This window comes from Aspergillus thermomutatus, assembly GCF_002237265.1.
Source record: "Aspergillus thermomutatus strain HMR AF 39 chromosome Unknown NODE_59, whole genome shotgun sequence".
NCBI lineage: Eukaryota > Fungi > Ascomycota > Eurotiomycetes > Eurotiales > Aspergillaceae > Aspergillus > Aspergillus thermomutatus.
Genome location: NW_020798108.1, coordinates 86341 through 100763, shown reverse-complemented (window position 1 = coordinate 100763; position 14423 = coordinate 86341). Strand labels below are relative to the sequence as shown.

At 51.9% G+C, this 14423-nt stretch overlaps 6 protein-coding genes across 6 annotated transcripts; 2 read left to right on the top strand and 4 right to left on the bottom strand.

The window, feature by feature from the left end:
* Positions 1–109: 109 nt before the first annotated feature.
* Positions 110–2571, bottom strand: CDV56_108127 (uncharacterized protein; the record flags this gene model as incomplete). The annotated part of the gene is made up of 3 exons (XM_026761746.1): positions 110–1211; positions 1270–2431; positions 2508–2571. 3 exons carry the CDS (start codon positions 2569–2571, stop codon positions 110–112), a joined length of 2328 nt encoding a protein of 775 aa, XP_026615727.1.
* A 938-nt stretch (positions 2572–3509) lies between these two features.
* On the bottom strand, positions 3510–4697 carry CDV56_108060 (TatD family hydrolase; the record flags this gene model as incomplete). Its single annotated transcript, XM_026761679.1, has 1 exon — positions 3510–4697. The coding sequence occupies one exon, from the start codon at positions 4695–4697 to the stop codon at positions 3510–3512; it is 1188 nt and encodes a 395-aa protein (XP_026615726.1).
* Positions 4698–5082: 385 nt separating this feature from the next.
* Positions 5083–6270, top strand: CDV56_108006 (uncharacterized protein; the record flags this gene model as incomplete). Its single annotated transcript, XM_026761625.1, has 1 exon — positions 5083–6270. The coding sequence occupies one exon, from the start codon at positions 5083–5085 to the stop codon at positions 6268–6270; it is 1188 nt and encodes a 395-aa protein (XP_026615725.1).
* Positions 6271–6588: 318 nt separating this feature from the next.
* On the bottom strand, positions 6589–8349 carry CDV56_107931 (putative alpha/beta hydrolase; the record flags this gene model as incomplete). The annotated part of the gene is made up of 2 exons (XM_026761550.1): positions 6589–8115; positions 8179–8349. The coding sequence occupies 2 exons, from the start codon at positions 8347–8349 to the stop codon at positions 6589–6591; spliced, it is 1698 nt and encodes a 565-aa protein (XP_026615724.1).
* Positions 8350–9111: 762 nt separating this feature from the next.
* On the top strand, positions 9112–10512 carry CDV56_107865 (Spo7-like protein; the record flags this gene model as incomplete). The annotated part of the gene is made up of 1 exon (XM_026761484.1): positions 9112–10512. The coding sequence occupies one exon, from the start codon at positions 9112–9114 to the stop codon at positions 10510–10512; it is 1401 nt and encodes a 466-aa protein (XP_026615723.1).
* Positions 10513–10950: 438 nt separating this feature from the next.
* CDV56_107742 (MCM DNA helicase complex subunit MCM3) lies at positions 10951–14038 on the bottom strand (the record flags this gene model as incomplete). The annotated part of the gene is made up of 8 exons (XM_026761361.1): positions 10951–10987; positions 11049–13120; positions 13188–13451; positions 13509–13614; positions 13673–13719; positions 13776–13827; positions 13890–13908; positions 13966–14038. 8 exons carry the CDS (start codon positions 14036–14038, stop codon positions 10951–10953), a joined length of 2670 nt encoding a protein of 889 aa, XP_026615722.1.
* Positions 14039–14423: the final 385 nt, after the last annotated feature.

Sequence of the window (14423 nt, the reverse complement as noted above, 5' to 3'; positions counted from 1 at the left end):
TGATATGTACGCAGATTGATGGGCATCAAATGAAAATCCCAGGTATCATTCGTTATCGTTCATCGGATATATGGTCATCTGAAAGAAACTGTCAGTTGTCCAAGCAGCGCTAGCCGTGCATCCATCCTCCATCCTGGAGAAGATCTGACATGGGTGTCTCCTGCCAATAGATCTGGCGCCATTCGTCTTCCAGCTCCGGGAGCCCGTCCATGCTCATCGGCAGTACGGACTGATCCGGATCCGTGAAGGAGAACAGCTGGCGCCAGTCCAGGAATTCCCTTGGCTGATCCATCGGATCGACAGTTGCCAGGTTCGTGGATGGAATCCAGTTGTCGAAGGGCTGGTTCTGGTGCGGGGAGACAGTGGTTGGCGGTAGAGGCGTCGAGTCCGGGGTGGGAACGTCGTAGGAGGGGAGGTGCCGATCTGGCTGTGAGGGTTGTAGAGGCGTGTCGGTTGAAGTGTGTTGATTCTGGTTCTTGTTCTGGTTCTGGTTCTGGTTCTGGTTCTGGTTCTGGGATTGGTCATGCGTGCTGCTAAAGGGTCTGGATCTTTCGCTTGTTGCCAGGCGCAGGTCCTCTTGTAAACGTTTCGAGTCTTCGAAGAGGCGTAGAATAGTGGTGGCGTGCGACCAGTAATTGGCTAGTTCGCGGAGTGAGTAGGAGGCGGAATCGAAGCGCCGCAGGGCGTTGATGGCTAGAACAGGGTTTGAGAATCGCAGCTCGACGCGAACTTGGATCATCGCCGTGAAAAGAGTATGGACGCCGGAATACCATAGGTATTTGAGACGATCGTTTAGGCGGAGTTCTTCAAAGATAGATGCGATGACACCAGCGGCCGCACTGCAGATCTCTGCATCATGCGGGCCGTAGTCGTCCGAGTACGCGGACGCCCTGGGATGGGGCCGGTGGAGAAGGATGAGAAAATTGTTGTAGGTCAAGTGAAGCATGGCGGACCAAGGATCCATATCCGAGGCACGCAGCCGCAGATTGTCTGGAAGCCTCAAAGACCAGTTTGCAAGAGCTTCATCTGCCTCTTGCAAGACGGCTTTGCGACGCTCCGAACTGACTCGTAGTCCGAATCGCTCGCGCACAATGTAAGATATCATTGTGCAAAGCTCTGAAAAATGAATGACATAGTCTGTCTGGACGCGGGCCCCACAGCCTTCAAAATCCGAGGCTGTCAACGGAGAGACATCGGAGTCCTCGAGGTTTCTGGTGCACGGAGAGATTAGGGCAGGTTTGAGACTTTGATCTGGGCGAGCACACTTACATAGCTTGAGGTCGACCATACGAAAGGGAGACCATAACATCGAACTGAACCAATATGTACCATAGCCTTCTCCACATCCGGCGGTCCCTAGGAACGAACCTGCTCGAGACTGGATTTCGATGCATGCCAAGGCCAGTCGCGATTCGAGCAGCAACACCGACCCAGTAGTGAGCGTTGGCAGAAACATCATCATCAGGGCTGTCTGAATGCCACGTCAAGAGTAGCGCAGCTTGCACCAAGGTATCACGGTTTCGCTCAATGCGATTGTCAAAGAGCCATTTCGCGCGACGGAAGAAAATTTCCTTCAAAGCGTCGCGCTCTGCTTTTGGATGTGTGATATGGCATCCGACTAACAGAATGGCTTGCAGAAGCAAGATAGGTGGAGGATCAGAAGGGTCTCGATTGCGATACTGACTCATGAACTGATCCTCTTCAACAATGGGATATCCCGGGTTCACGTGGGTGAAGTATGCCTGGACAAGCTCGTCGACAAGAGCCGACTCCGGTAGAGTCAGAGCGTCCACGAGAAGCTGGTCGTGACCGGTCTTCAACTGCCGTCGTGGTATCTCGTTGCCAGCAAAGTGATATACGTCGTCATCTTTATCACGCTGTTGACGTATCAAGAACGACATATTCGAGAGCTCGTGTCCAACATAGATTGCTCGCACACCCCGCTGAATTTCCCGAGCACCTGACCCTTCCTCATCGTCAATGAGCTTCACCAGTCGCTTCTCAAAGTCGGCATGGGCATCTTGTTCGACAGATCGGTCCGAAGCGGGCGGGCGGGGGTATTCCTGTGCCTGTGGAGACGAGCGACTATAACTATTGCCGTGGGGATGTTGCGCCTTGGACTGGACATTCAGAACGTCGCTCGCCGGAGGAGCTGCTGCTTCTGGCTGAACTCCGCGAAAAGCAGTTGTGAAGGCGGTTGGTTCGCTGATGGCCGATGGAGGAGAAGCTTCAAGGACATGCTCGGAGGCGGGAGGTGGCCGACAACGAATGGGAACGGGGTCCAGAATGGAGCGTACCGCAAGCCGCTTCTTCTTCTCATGGATGCGGCAATCTGCTTTCCCCGAGGAGCGGCAGTTGGAGCAGGGCAGACCAACGATACGTGCATCGCAACGGACTTTGCGCCGATGGCAGTGAACGCAGGCTGCAGAGCCTAAGGCAAAGGAAATCAGCATTAACATCGACAAGAACATTAAGGAGATAATATAGTCAACAGAGGTATTGTCTACCTGACTTGCGCTTGGTTACACCATTGCTGGTGGGTGAATGGCTATTCTGCGCTGTGGATGACATAGCAAAAGCATCGACGCAGTTTCAAGGCCCGTAGACTTTCTTCCTCATCATGTGAAGCCTTGAGAGGTCTGGAATGGGGGAAATCGATTCAGGACCCCGTCATGAGCCAGACAACCAGAAAGAAGAGCAAAAGTGGGAATAGGGAAGAAGAGGAGAGAGAAATCGCGGGAATAACGATAAAGACCGATAATGAAAGTGGGGAAAGTTGGTCTGGGGGGATGATCACGTGGAGTGCGGAGAAAGCGCAATACGAGGATTTTGATTGATAATAAAATATGCGAGATCAGAACGACATTTGGCAATTGAGGTCAAGGTGCGTTTTCGAGGACGCAAAGAGGGTCTTGTTGGGTGAAGACAGCGAAGAGAAGGCCATCGTCGGAATGCAGGAGGACGGTGGACAGTAGTTTTCCGTCGGCGAAGCTGTTATCAGCTGCTGTCTTTGTCTACTATCTACTAAATACCCAGCTAAGTACAGAAATAGGGAACTTACTAAAGTTACTAAGTACTAAGAGGGCTAGGTAAGTTATCTACCTTTGAATGATCATTTGTAGACCAATCACATTCCCGTCTCAGTGTCAATCGACTCCGATCGCGGCCCTGTTCTGTGCCCACCAGCCCTTATCAATCGAACAATGAGCAGAGATGGCATGCCTCAATCAGCATGTTCACACCCAGTCGGAATTTTTACGCCTCGAGAAGTCGGATCCAGTGCTCCGTTCGTTCGTTCTCCCGGAGCTCGCGACATCATGTTCACGTCCAAACTCGTTGTCTCCCAGCTTGATGCATGTGACCATCTCTCTACCCAAGTTTCGATCTTTTTGAATAGAGTGTGCCTCTGTATGCTTGAATAGACCTTTGTACTCTCTATGAGGGCTGTAAATGTATGTACAAACTGAGCACATTAATCGGTCTTGAGCATGAAGCAGTGTATAATGTAGCTACCCAAACACAAACCGTTTCCAGTTATCTGCCAGTCGTTGGACCCCCTGTTGTAAAGACCAGCCACGGAGGTCACAGATCTGCCGGGCAACTTCCTCGAGCATATCGTCCATCTGCTGTCCCGCAGTGTGAAGGTCGCTCTCAATGAGTACTCTGTCCTCCGGCAAAGCTTTGATAACTGCGACGACTTTCTGAGACGACGGCCCGCTGAAATTGATCACACTAGAAAAGGAGAAGTAGACGTCCGACGGGTTTGCAGGGTTCAAAAACTGCTTCAATTGCTCCACTGGACCTGAATACGAATGCATACAGATCCGGGGTGGATATGGGAGAGGTGTATCTTCGCGCTTTAGTGACTTTCGCGCTTGCTCGTCTTCCGCATCGCTCTCTGTGTGGGCGCCTTCAACGCTAAGACGTCTTCGTCTCTCCCGCCGAGAGGGTACTCTGCGTTGATGCCCTAACCATAGCTCCTTGAAGACATCAAACACCACTCCATGCGCTTGGACACTGTGCACTGAGACTGGTCGTCGAAGTTCCCCGGCGAGGCGAAGCTGGGCTTTAAGAATAGCCTTTTGGTGTTCCATGTGCACCCGGTAGGGCGAGAGTCTTCGGCCTTCGCGAGATCCGGGCGTCATTTGCACGTTACGATTCTCAGCCTCCTGCTGGGTCCAGGCCTTTGGAAGTCTGAAAGCACGATCAAGGCCGACCTCGCCAACCAGAGCGTTTGGAAAGGCTAGTAACCGTTCGCGTGTTTCGGAGATGAGTTGCGAGAGGGGTTTCGGGTCAGGTAAAGAAGAAATGAAGTCATCATCTTCCGGAGCTGGTGTTAAGACTTTATGATAATGAGATTTCTTGTTCTCAGGATCCAGGACGCCCTGCGCTGCCTCCGATGATAATTCCTGATCGTCGACGACTAGGTGTGAAAACCATGGATGCCATCCGAAGCATGGGAGTACACGATCCATCTTCGCATCCTGGACCGTCAATTTTTCATTGGTAAGATTCTTAGCTACTTGAAATACAAGGCCCTGATCCTCTGCTCGAGTGGCCATGACTGTAAGCGTCGTTGCTTTCATCCTTGGGATATCAGATATTGACGAAATGGTATCGGTGGGGTGGCAATGGGCATCGTAGACCCCGAGCTCCCAAGGAAATTCGGAGACCTTGTCATGCTCATTTCCAGGCATGTTCCTCCGGTTCCTATGCGTTGATCTCGGTGGTAGTATGATAGATATAACAGACAGTTCAGGACGACAAACAGAATGCGGTGATGTAATTCAGACACCCAGATGATGTTGGAAATACCGATACCGTAACTGTAATTACTGCCTGGGGCATCACTTGGCATCAACACATCACATGCTTTTCTCCGCACTTGTTGCTGTCAAGCAGAAGATCCGATAACAAGTACGTACTTTTAACCTCCATTTGCCATCGCAGGCTTTCAAGATGTCGTGGCTCTCTTTCCATGATTGAAGCTCTGATGATATGATGGATATACCTTTCCATCCCTTACAAGTCATCTGCTCTCTTCAAAACTTATACTGAATCCCGTCGTGCGTTTTCGTCTCCATGTCAACCACGTGCTCCACCTTGTTGACAGTACCTTTTTTGGCACTCGTTTCAGTTCCTCTCATCTTCTCGGCATATATCACCATCTGTCTCTCTGCGCTGACTTTGTTTCTACGACTTTTCGTCATCTATGTTGAGCTATGCTATGCTATAATCTCAAACTACTTTGTGATTTCAACATCAAGCAAGTCTTCATTGCTGAATTTTGCCTCTGAACCGACCACCCCAGCCGCCTCTGCCACGCCCAAGAGGCGATCCATCGATCACGGCGTCACAGTGATATTGCCACACTCCAGCAACCATCGCCAACTAGCCCCCTTTTCTCGTGGGCAGACTCGCCCGGCGCCAGCTCGACGGCGAAGTTCGAATTCTTCAACCGGGCGCCCCGACGGCGACTACGCCCGACCTGTCCGCAAGGAAGAGCTGCGCAGGAACGGGCTTGCTACCCCTCCCTCTGCTCTGCTGACTCTTGTCAGCGGAGATGAAGGCCGGGACTTCGAAGGCGTGGGCGGCTGGCGCTGCCCACCATCCGCAAGATCGCAGGGCCATCTTTCCAGGTCCGCATCGTCCTCTTCAAAGGACAGCATAAGCGACGAGGCAGATGAGCGGGCCTGGCTCTCAATCAATGATCGTCTCGAGCTCCCCTCGCAGCCCTTTCCACTGCGGAACCACCCCGAAACGGCAGACATTCTGCCCTGGAGACACAGGCAGGCCGCTTCTCGTAGTCCCGATGGCCGCAGGCAGCGCCATCACCACCGTTCCGCAACCACCTCCCTGATTCCAAGTCAAACTCGCCAAGCTCCTACTTCTCCGTCAGTATCCCGGTCAAACAGGTCAGAGTTCCATTTACCGGCCGGCTCGGAGGTCCGCCCCGGAGGTATCTCTCCGCGGCCACGGTCTCAGGACGCATCATCTCTTTCGACATATTCTAATTTCTTCCGTGCCATGGTTAGTGTGCCGCAGACACATTCACATTTGCATCCATTAAGTTCATCCGAGGGCCCGGGTGGTTACTTTGCTTTTCGCCCGGGAAATGGAGCGAATAGCAGCGGGAGTGCAACCACAACAACGGGCACGACTACACCAGTCGAGGATCGCACAACGCCCCGTAGTATGGGAAGATTCATGGCTCATTATCCTACAGGTGTGAGATATCGTAGACGAAGTGTGTCGGGGCTCAACTCTTGATCGCAATTACCCAGTCCTTCTCTGGGTAGAGACCGGATCTTTTGACTGATTGATTTTTGAATTGAGATTGAAAGAACAGCGTCATTGGTAGTTTTGCGTACTGACGATTTGATCTCCCAATTTGACTAACGAGTGATTATGACATCTACAATTCATAAGACCTTGCGACTAATGCTATTTCACCATGTCTATGAATTATACACTAATGATACACTCCGTACGTCCAACCCATCTTGGGAAAGTTTCATCTAGATACGAGGAAAGAATTGCTGTAGGGAAAAAGGTATATCGCTCACAATAAACAGCACATCTCTTGCGTCACTTCCGACTCTGGGCCCTTTCCCTTTGACTCACCTCTTCCATTTCCTCCAATACCACTTTATTGAATTCCTCCCATCCATCGAGGTAGAGATGATGGCCCGATCTCTTGATGATTACCACCTTAGCCGAGCCATTCTCCTCCTCACGCTCTTCCGGTGAAGCATTCTGAAGCACCCGCCGTTTCTCCTCTTCAATCTTGGCCTTGGCTGCGACTCCTCCCGTCGCATCCATCCAGTCGTGGTCCCCATACATGAAAACAACCGGAATACCGGTCTCGCGCTTGACTGGAGGTAAGGAGGCCTGGACATCAGGCGCAGACTGGGCCGAGTCTGAAGATGGAGGGTGCGAGGGAGAGGCGTCCGTGACTTTCGCAGGCTCCCAGCCGGATGCGGAAGGCTGAATCATCTGCCGTCCGACGTTCTGGATGCGCCGGATCAGAGGGCTACGCGCAAAGGCTCCTGGAGCTAGGATATATGCAAGGGCATACTCTCCACTGCCGCGTTGACTGAAGATCGAATAGGAGTAGTCGTGCAGAGCTTTCGCTTCGTCGGCGGGTAAATGGGAGAAGCGCCGAGAGGTCCAGCCTGATACGATGCGGGGCCCGAGAGGGCCAGCCCACCGTACCAGACTGAAAGGGGAGATGTTGGCTTCCCACAGATAGGCGAACCATTTGGGAAGGTTGCGGCGGGCTGGTCGGCTCTCCTGTGTTGCCGCCGTCGCCGCGTTATCGTGACCTTTGAGCAGCCTGTTGTTGTCGCCCTTCTGGATCACTTCAGGGGGGACAGACAACGATGTCTGCGCGATAGTTTGCTGGTCCTGGGTGACCTCGTTGGCTAAGGTGGACTCGGATGGTTCGGGCATATCCGCCGAGACAGCATAAGGATCTTCGGGGATCCCAACCGGAGAGGCGAGGATCAGCTTGTTCAAACGACCGGGGTACTTCAAGGCATAAGCGACCCCCATATATCCTCCCAAGCTGTGGCCAAGCAGCGTGAAGCGTTCGATCTTGCGCTTCACGCGCCATTCCTCCAGAGCATCAACGAACCAATCCTCCGCCTCCTTGATAGCATCCTCTCTGTTCTTAGCCTTGATGCGAAAAGGTGGTCGGGTGCTGCGACCCATGCCCAACATATCCAATGCGTGCAGTTGCCACCCCTTCAGCCGACTTAGAGGTTCGAAATTCTTGTAGAAGAAGCCCAAACCCGCACCGTATCCGTGAAGCATGACCAAATGCTGGTCCGCTTCCTCGCCAACTCTTTCCACAGAAAACTCATTGAGAGCCCTGTCCTTGCCGCTCAACTCAACCATGCTGGAACGCCATCGTCGCGGTCCGTACGGATCGTTGGTGGAATTGGCCGATACTTCACCTTGCTGGCTGAGATCGGCCGACTGGAGACTTTGAGGCACACCATCGCGTTGAGTGGTGGTCTTACCGGTCTGCAGATGCGTAGGAGGTTCATGCTGGAGATAGGGCAAGAAAGAGAGAACTTTATGCTCTGCAGCAGCAGCTGGCAAACTAGCCCACTGGAACCAAATCTCAGTGACTTGTACACAACTTTGTCATCCTCTCCCGCTTCAGGAACCTACCCATTGATTGAAGCCTTCTCTGTAGCCTACTGGAAACCACGAGGAGCGTGCCGCAGCTGCGTTGGCCCCTCGGACGGCATATGGCGTGCCCTCTTGTTGGGAGACATACGGACCATGATGGGCTCGATCGTGAAGATCGTCCTTAGACGAATTGAGTGATTCCGAGGTCATCGAGGACGTGTAGCGTAGGTGGATTGCGGAATGTGGCGAAGAAAGGACACGGGGCGGTTCAAATGACGTCCAGGGTCGGGAGACCTGGGAAGAAAGTGAAGGAAGTCGCACGGTCGACAGCTTGTCGCGGTGAAGTCCAGAGTGACAGGAAAAGTACCCCTGTCACTCGCGCAAAGAAGACAAGAAGAATATTTATAAGAAAGGGGTGCAGAGGTCGTAGATCCGTCAGCAATGGAAATAAGAAGGCCAGGTGGGCGTGTTGAAGCGGTAAGAAACGAAGCCAAAGACCGCTTATCCCCGAAGCTCAACAGGCAGCCAGAAAGATGACGAAGTTGGAGCAAACCTGGATTGATTAGGTTTTCGTAGGTGCTGTAGTCGTTCGTAGGGGATCATAAGTCGTGGAAGTGCGATGAGATGAGATTAGATGAATAACAAAAACGGTTGAATTTGTTGCAGTACCTGAAGGACGTTGAGTGGAGACTCAATGATGACGATGATCCGGCTGATTTTCTTCTCTTCTCCTCTTAGTTTTGTTTCCGTGAATCGTCCAGGGAACTAGTGATACTGTACTCCATAGCTGGATGAGCCGCAATTATTATCAACCTTATCGACTTTACTCTTTGGCTTCGTCTTCCACATCTCATGCGATGAAATCGCGTCTGGCCGCAAAGGCCGTGCAGTCACTCTAAGTCTACGGATATCCTCTTCTGCTTCCACAGGGATCTTCTCCTGTTGATATCTCTCCCCTCCCTCCACAGCGTCATGGCTGCACAAAACCGGAGCCTGGATCAGCTTGTCAAGGGTTCTCCAGCTCCTGGAAGCCGTCCAGCGTCCATATCCAAATCCTCTGATCAGTTGAACACCCTTCAGCCGCCGTTCTCTCAAGATGCCCCGGATTCCTCTTCCCCGCCCCGTTCATCGACTCCGGATCTGCTCTCGACGTTGCCCTCGTCTCCTCCTCAGATCTACCTGAATCTCCTCATTCTCGAAAGTTCGCTGCGAGCTCAATATCTGGCGCTGCGTGAACGTCGACGACAGAATACTTTTTTCCTGCTCCTGCTGGCTGCCTGGATTGCCTACTTTGCTTACGCGCTCTTCCTTCGTCCGCGGGAGGATGGTAGCGGGGTGGGAGGCTCCATTTACTGGATGGTCGAAATGGGGGAAAAGGTCGCGCTGCTAGGAGGAATCGTCACTGCGTTGTTAGTCTGGGGAACAGGACAGTGGGAACGGGGAGTGCGATGGCCACGGCGCTGGCTCGCCGTCGCCAACCGCGGCCTACGCACCATGAACACCAAGATTGTCATCATCCGGGGTCCCTGGTGGCAGGAAATGCTATCCTACCTTTCCTTTCTCTTCCCATTCACCTCTCCTTTCTTCCATTCTCCAACGGGAAATTTCCACTACATCGAGCGCCCGTCGTCGGACAAGCGCGGTGGTCGGCAGCACTACCAGCAGTATTACAACAACGTCGACAGCGAATCGGGCCTTGTGGAGGAAGATCTCAGCCCCGGGGGTGACTATATCCGTCTGCTTCTTCTTCCCAAATCCTTCTCGCCCGAATTTCGCGAGAACTGGGATGATTACCGAACCGAGTTCTGGGAAAAGGAGAACGAGCGACGCGCTCAACTGCGCGAGAAATTGCGGCAGAAGGAGCGCCAACTCGCTCAACAAGAAGGAGGCTGGTTCTGGTGGCTCGGACTCGGGTTAGGCTGGAAGGCCTCACAACGCCGACGACTCGTCGCCGCAACCCTCAAATCCAGCGACGGAGACAAGCATCGTCATCACCATCATCTCTCCAGCATCTCCAAACACAGCCACGACCTCAAATCTCCCATGCGGCGTGGCACGCGTTCTGAGTCCCATTCCCGCACCCCATCCCGTAGTACGACACCGGTGGACATCGACGATCGTCCGCCGTCTCGCTCTTCCGGCAGCAGCCGTCCTCGCCGGGGAAGCACAACCCCGTCTTCCACTGCTTCGGAGCAGAGCATGCAGCAACGGAAAAAGAAGGGCACTAAATCACTTTCGCGCGGGCTGTCGCCTTTGACCCAAGCACAGATCAGGGAAGGCATCTATAGCACGCCGTCGTTGTCGTCCGACGATTCGTTCCTGGGTGAGAGTCTTGACGGAAGGCAGTCCCGTGAAGCTAGTCCCTCGGCTTAGTTTGGAAGCATCCTATGTTCATAATATACCTCAATTAGAACCATTGCATGCATTGTATGGGTTTTTGTGTCCATGTATCTACAAATGGAATCTCGGATTTTCGTCAATATATGGATTTACTCTCCACCGTGCCTGTATGGCTTTAGAGGACTGAACGATCTTCCAATACAAGAAAATAGATCTAGAATCATGGAACGTTCTGCTCAAACTCAATTGCAGTGGTCAACCAACCTTATGCCAGGGGCTATGCATTGAAAGACATTATTGTCAGACATGGACGGACTATCCAATTGTGTGACTGTGTCACTTGCATACACATGTAAAATAAACTCCGATACGCCATACTAAGTATCCGGTGCAACTCAAGCAATTGACTGAAAATCCATCCCTTCTTCCCGATACACTATTCTAACCACTAGTATGCAATACTCGTTGAATTCAAATCCTGTAAACAGTCTCGTCGTCTTCGAGGAACCTGTGAGCAAAAGAATATTAGTCAGGCTTGATCATGGCAAAATACCTTTCGGATGACTTACATCAACTCATTTCTTTCGTTCATGGCTTTCAGTGCCTCAATTGCCTCTGCTCGCTGGAAGACATGGCTTGCTCCAAGCGAGGGCGATTCCCGCACAGAGGTATTAACTGCTCCAATAAGCTCCTCCACATCGGCGGTGTCGCCGTGAGTGAACAGCCGTGTGCCCATGAGTGGACCTAGAGCCTGACGGAAAACGGTCAAGCGCGCAGGTTGGATAGGCTGCGACGAAGTAGTAGATCTCAGGGCACTCTGTGATTGTGAATCATCGGTCTGAGACTGAATGAGCTGCGACGCTGGTTGCGAAGAAGCAACAGACATCCGAGATTGGCTGTCTGTCTGCGTCTGCGTACGGTTTGTCTGGCTTGACCGCAGTCGCTGGCCTCGAGGGCTAGCAGAGTACAAACCGTCCCCGTCTTCCGACACGATGTCTCCGTCGGCATCCATCTCGTCCCCGTTTGTGGTGGGCCGCGTAGCTGCTGAACGTGTTTGCATTGTTCCAATTCGCCGGCTCGATCGAGGCGTGGCGGTTTCATTCGTAGGGGTATTGTCATCATCGGAGTCGGACTCGCTCGATTCAGAGTCTTCGTCGAACGTGGTGACCTTTCTCCTCTTGCGGCGTTCATCCTCAAGAACCTCCTTGAACATAGCGAAGCGCAGAATAGATTCGGCAACCTTGGCATCTCGCTCCTCGACTCGGTTCGATAAGCGAGCCTTCGCATGCGCCGTGGACAAACGAATTAACGTCTCCAGCGTACGCGCGGTGATAGGGGAAGTTCGACGCTGGTTGCCCGAGAGCTCATCATTTCTTAAAGCCGAGTACGTCGCAACGATATGGTCGGCCGCGCCCTTAGTGAGGACTGGCTTGATTCTCGATTTGGAGTATTGAATGTACTTCTTGATGAAGGGAATACTCAGAATTTCAATGCCCTTACCCTTGCGGCTCGAGTTGGCCATTCCAGCATGGAGCATAACATTGAACTTCTCGTACACCTCCGTCGGCTGGTTGGAGTCCTGGTTATCCTCGAGTCCAACACCCAAGGTCTGATTAAGTTCTTCCCGAACCGGGGCACCCTCCTCGGTTCCAGGTTGACGGTAACGGTGCATGCGCAAGACGTGCTCTGAAACCATTCTGTCCCTGGCATCTTCAATATCGTCCGTCACAACAAAAAGTAAATCGAAACGTGAGAGCAGTGAATCAGGAAGGGCGATGTTCTTGTGAGGGTCTTTGTGAGGGTCATATTGTCCGTAGATAGGATTAGCAGCTGCCAAAACACTGCAACGAGCGTTCAAGCTTGTGTGGATGCCAGCTTTAGCAATAGTGACCGTCTGCTGTTCCATCACTTCGTGAATAGCCACTCGATCCACATCGCTCATCTTGTCAAATTCATCAATACAGACAACACCGCGGTCACCCAGGACCATCGCACCGGCCTCCAAACGACGCTCCCCAGTCTCCTTGTCAGAGGTGACAGCGGCTGTCAGACCGACTCCCGAGGAGCCTCGACCAGTGGTTGCAATTGCGAGAGGCGCTGTATTCAATACGAAACGAAGGAGTTGCGATTTGGCGGTCGAGGGATCACCAACCATGAGGATATTGATGTCACCACGCAAATGCGTGCCGTTATCGAGATTCTTCTCCATTCCACCCAAGAGCATCAGCAAGATCGCTTTCTTGATATAATCGTGTCCGTAAATGCTAGGTGCAAGAGAGTTGGACAGCAACTCAAATACGTTCTTCTTTTTCGCGACTTTGTTAATGTTCCGAATGTCGGTGTCCGTGATAGTAGCTTGTGCAATGCCTCCACCAGATTTTGAAGACAGTTGAATAATATTGTTGGCCATAACGACCGTGCGAAAAGTCGAAGATCCAGAGCCGGCATTTCGGTTTCCCAAGGAGCGGTAAATTCCCACCATCTGGATCCGGTCTCCTGGTTTGGCGCGGTCCACCAGATCATCGTCCAAGATCACGTCGACACTCCGGGGAAGCTGGCCTGCAGGTGCTCTCTCAGGCATTTCTTGGATGGAAATGGTCTGGTGATCCAGGTATGTCGAGTACCCGTATTCTGTGATCAACTATAAAGACGAAAACAAAGTCATTAGCGATAGTAATCCAGTGAAGACTCTTCCTTCGATGGCATACCGGATTCTTCTCATCATCTTCTTGGGGATAGACATTCATGTTGGTAATTCCAGTAGTTGTCATCGTTTGATCTCTATACCGCCTCGCAACGAATCGGTCTTTCCGCTCGTTGTAGTGCACACTTTGGATAATTTTTGGGCGAACCAGAGAGCATTTTGTGACAATACCCTCGAGAGAGATCATTCGGTTCAAGTGAGAAGATCCTAGAGTTCTGGGGTTACAAGAAAACTCTCCGAAAGCGCCAACATAGGCACAGTAGTAATTCTGCAATTCATCAGTAAAGATGCGGCGCGACCAGGATCTTCATTAAAATGTGCATACCACATCGTCAGCTGTTTCCCTTGAAGGTCGGCCCGGCAATGTCTTGATAACCTCCTTCAAAGCCCTGTCGAAAGCCTGAGAGTAGTCGAACGGGGAGGTAAGCAGGCTAGAGAAAGCATCAGCCTACCATGATCATAGCAATACTGCAAAAGTGCTGGACTCACCCATCTGCCAATTCGCGGTTATGAGCTCTGATCTCATCGATGCTGACCTGCGTGCCTATTAGTTTTGTTTTGTACCAACCTTGCAACTTTATATATAGCATACCGTCAAGCGACGCAGTCCCCGGTTCAGCATCAGCACAATATCGGCTCGGTAGCTGTTCGCTCGTCAGAACCATCATGTCTCAGCAAGGGAGGCTATTTGTGAATCTCAACGGACCTTCGCGCGCGGGCATCGCCTGTTAGGACCTCTAGTCAGAAACTTACTTCATGAAGCATGCATGTGGAAAACTCACTTGGATCGAGAAATTCGATTGCAGCTCTCACTCGATCTTGAGCGGCCTCATCGCGGAGTTGCACCCCATCCATGACGAAGGATGCCCACGAGGTGTGGATTTATGTGACAGAGGTAATCAATTAGGCGTTCAAAGTCTTAAGGATCGAGTTTGATTTCTTTCAACACTGCAATTGAGGCTCACAAAAGAACGGCGAGGGGGGATGTTCAATTTGTTCCTTGAATGGCTGATTAGCGGAGGGATCTTTCTTCAAGAAACACGACACCCAAATCGGGCATAATTGGAACGCGTCCTTTCACTCTGACGCGTCGCGGAATGGTCGCTTAATGACTCAGCACAAGTAATTATCACGTGATGAGGTACATGGTTTTCCAGGTCTGGCTCCAGTGCTTGGTCCATATGGTAGCCCTATATTGTCATTATCAGCAGTCATATTTTACAAATTTCCTAAAAGTGGA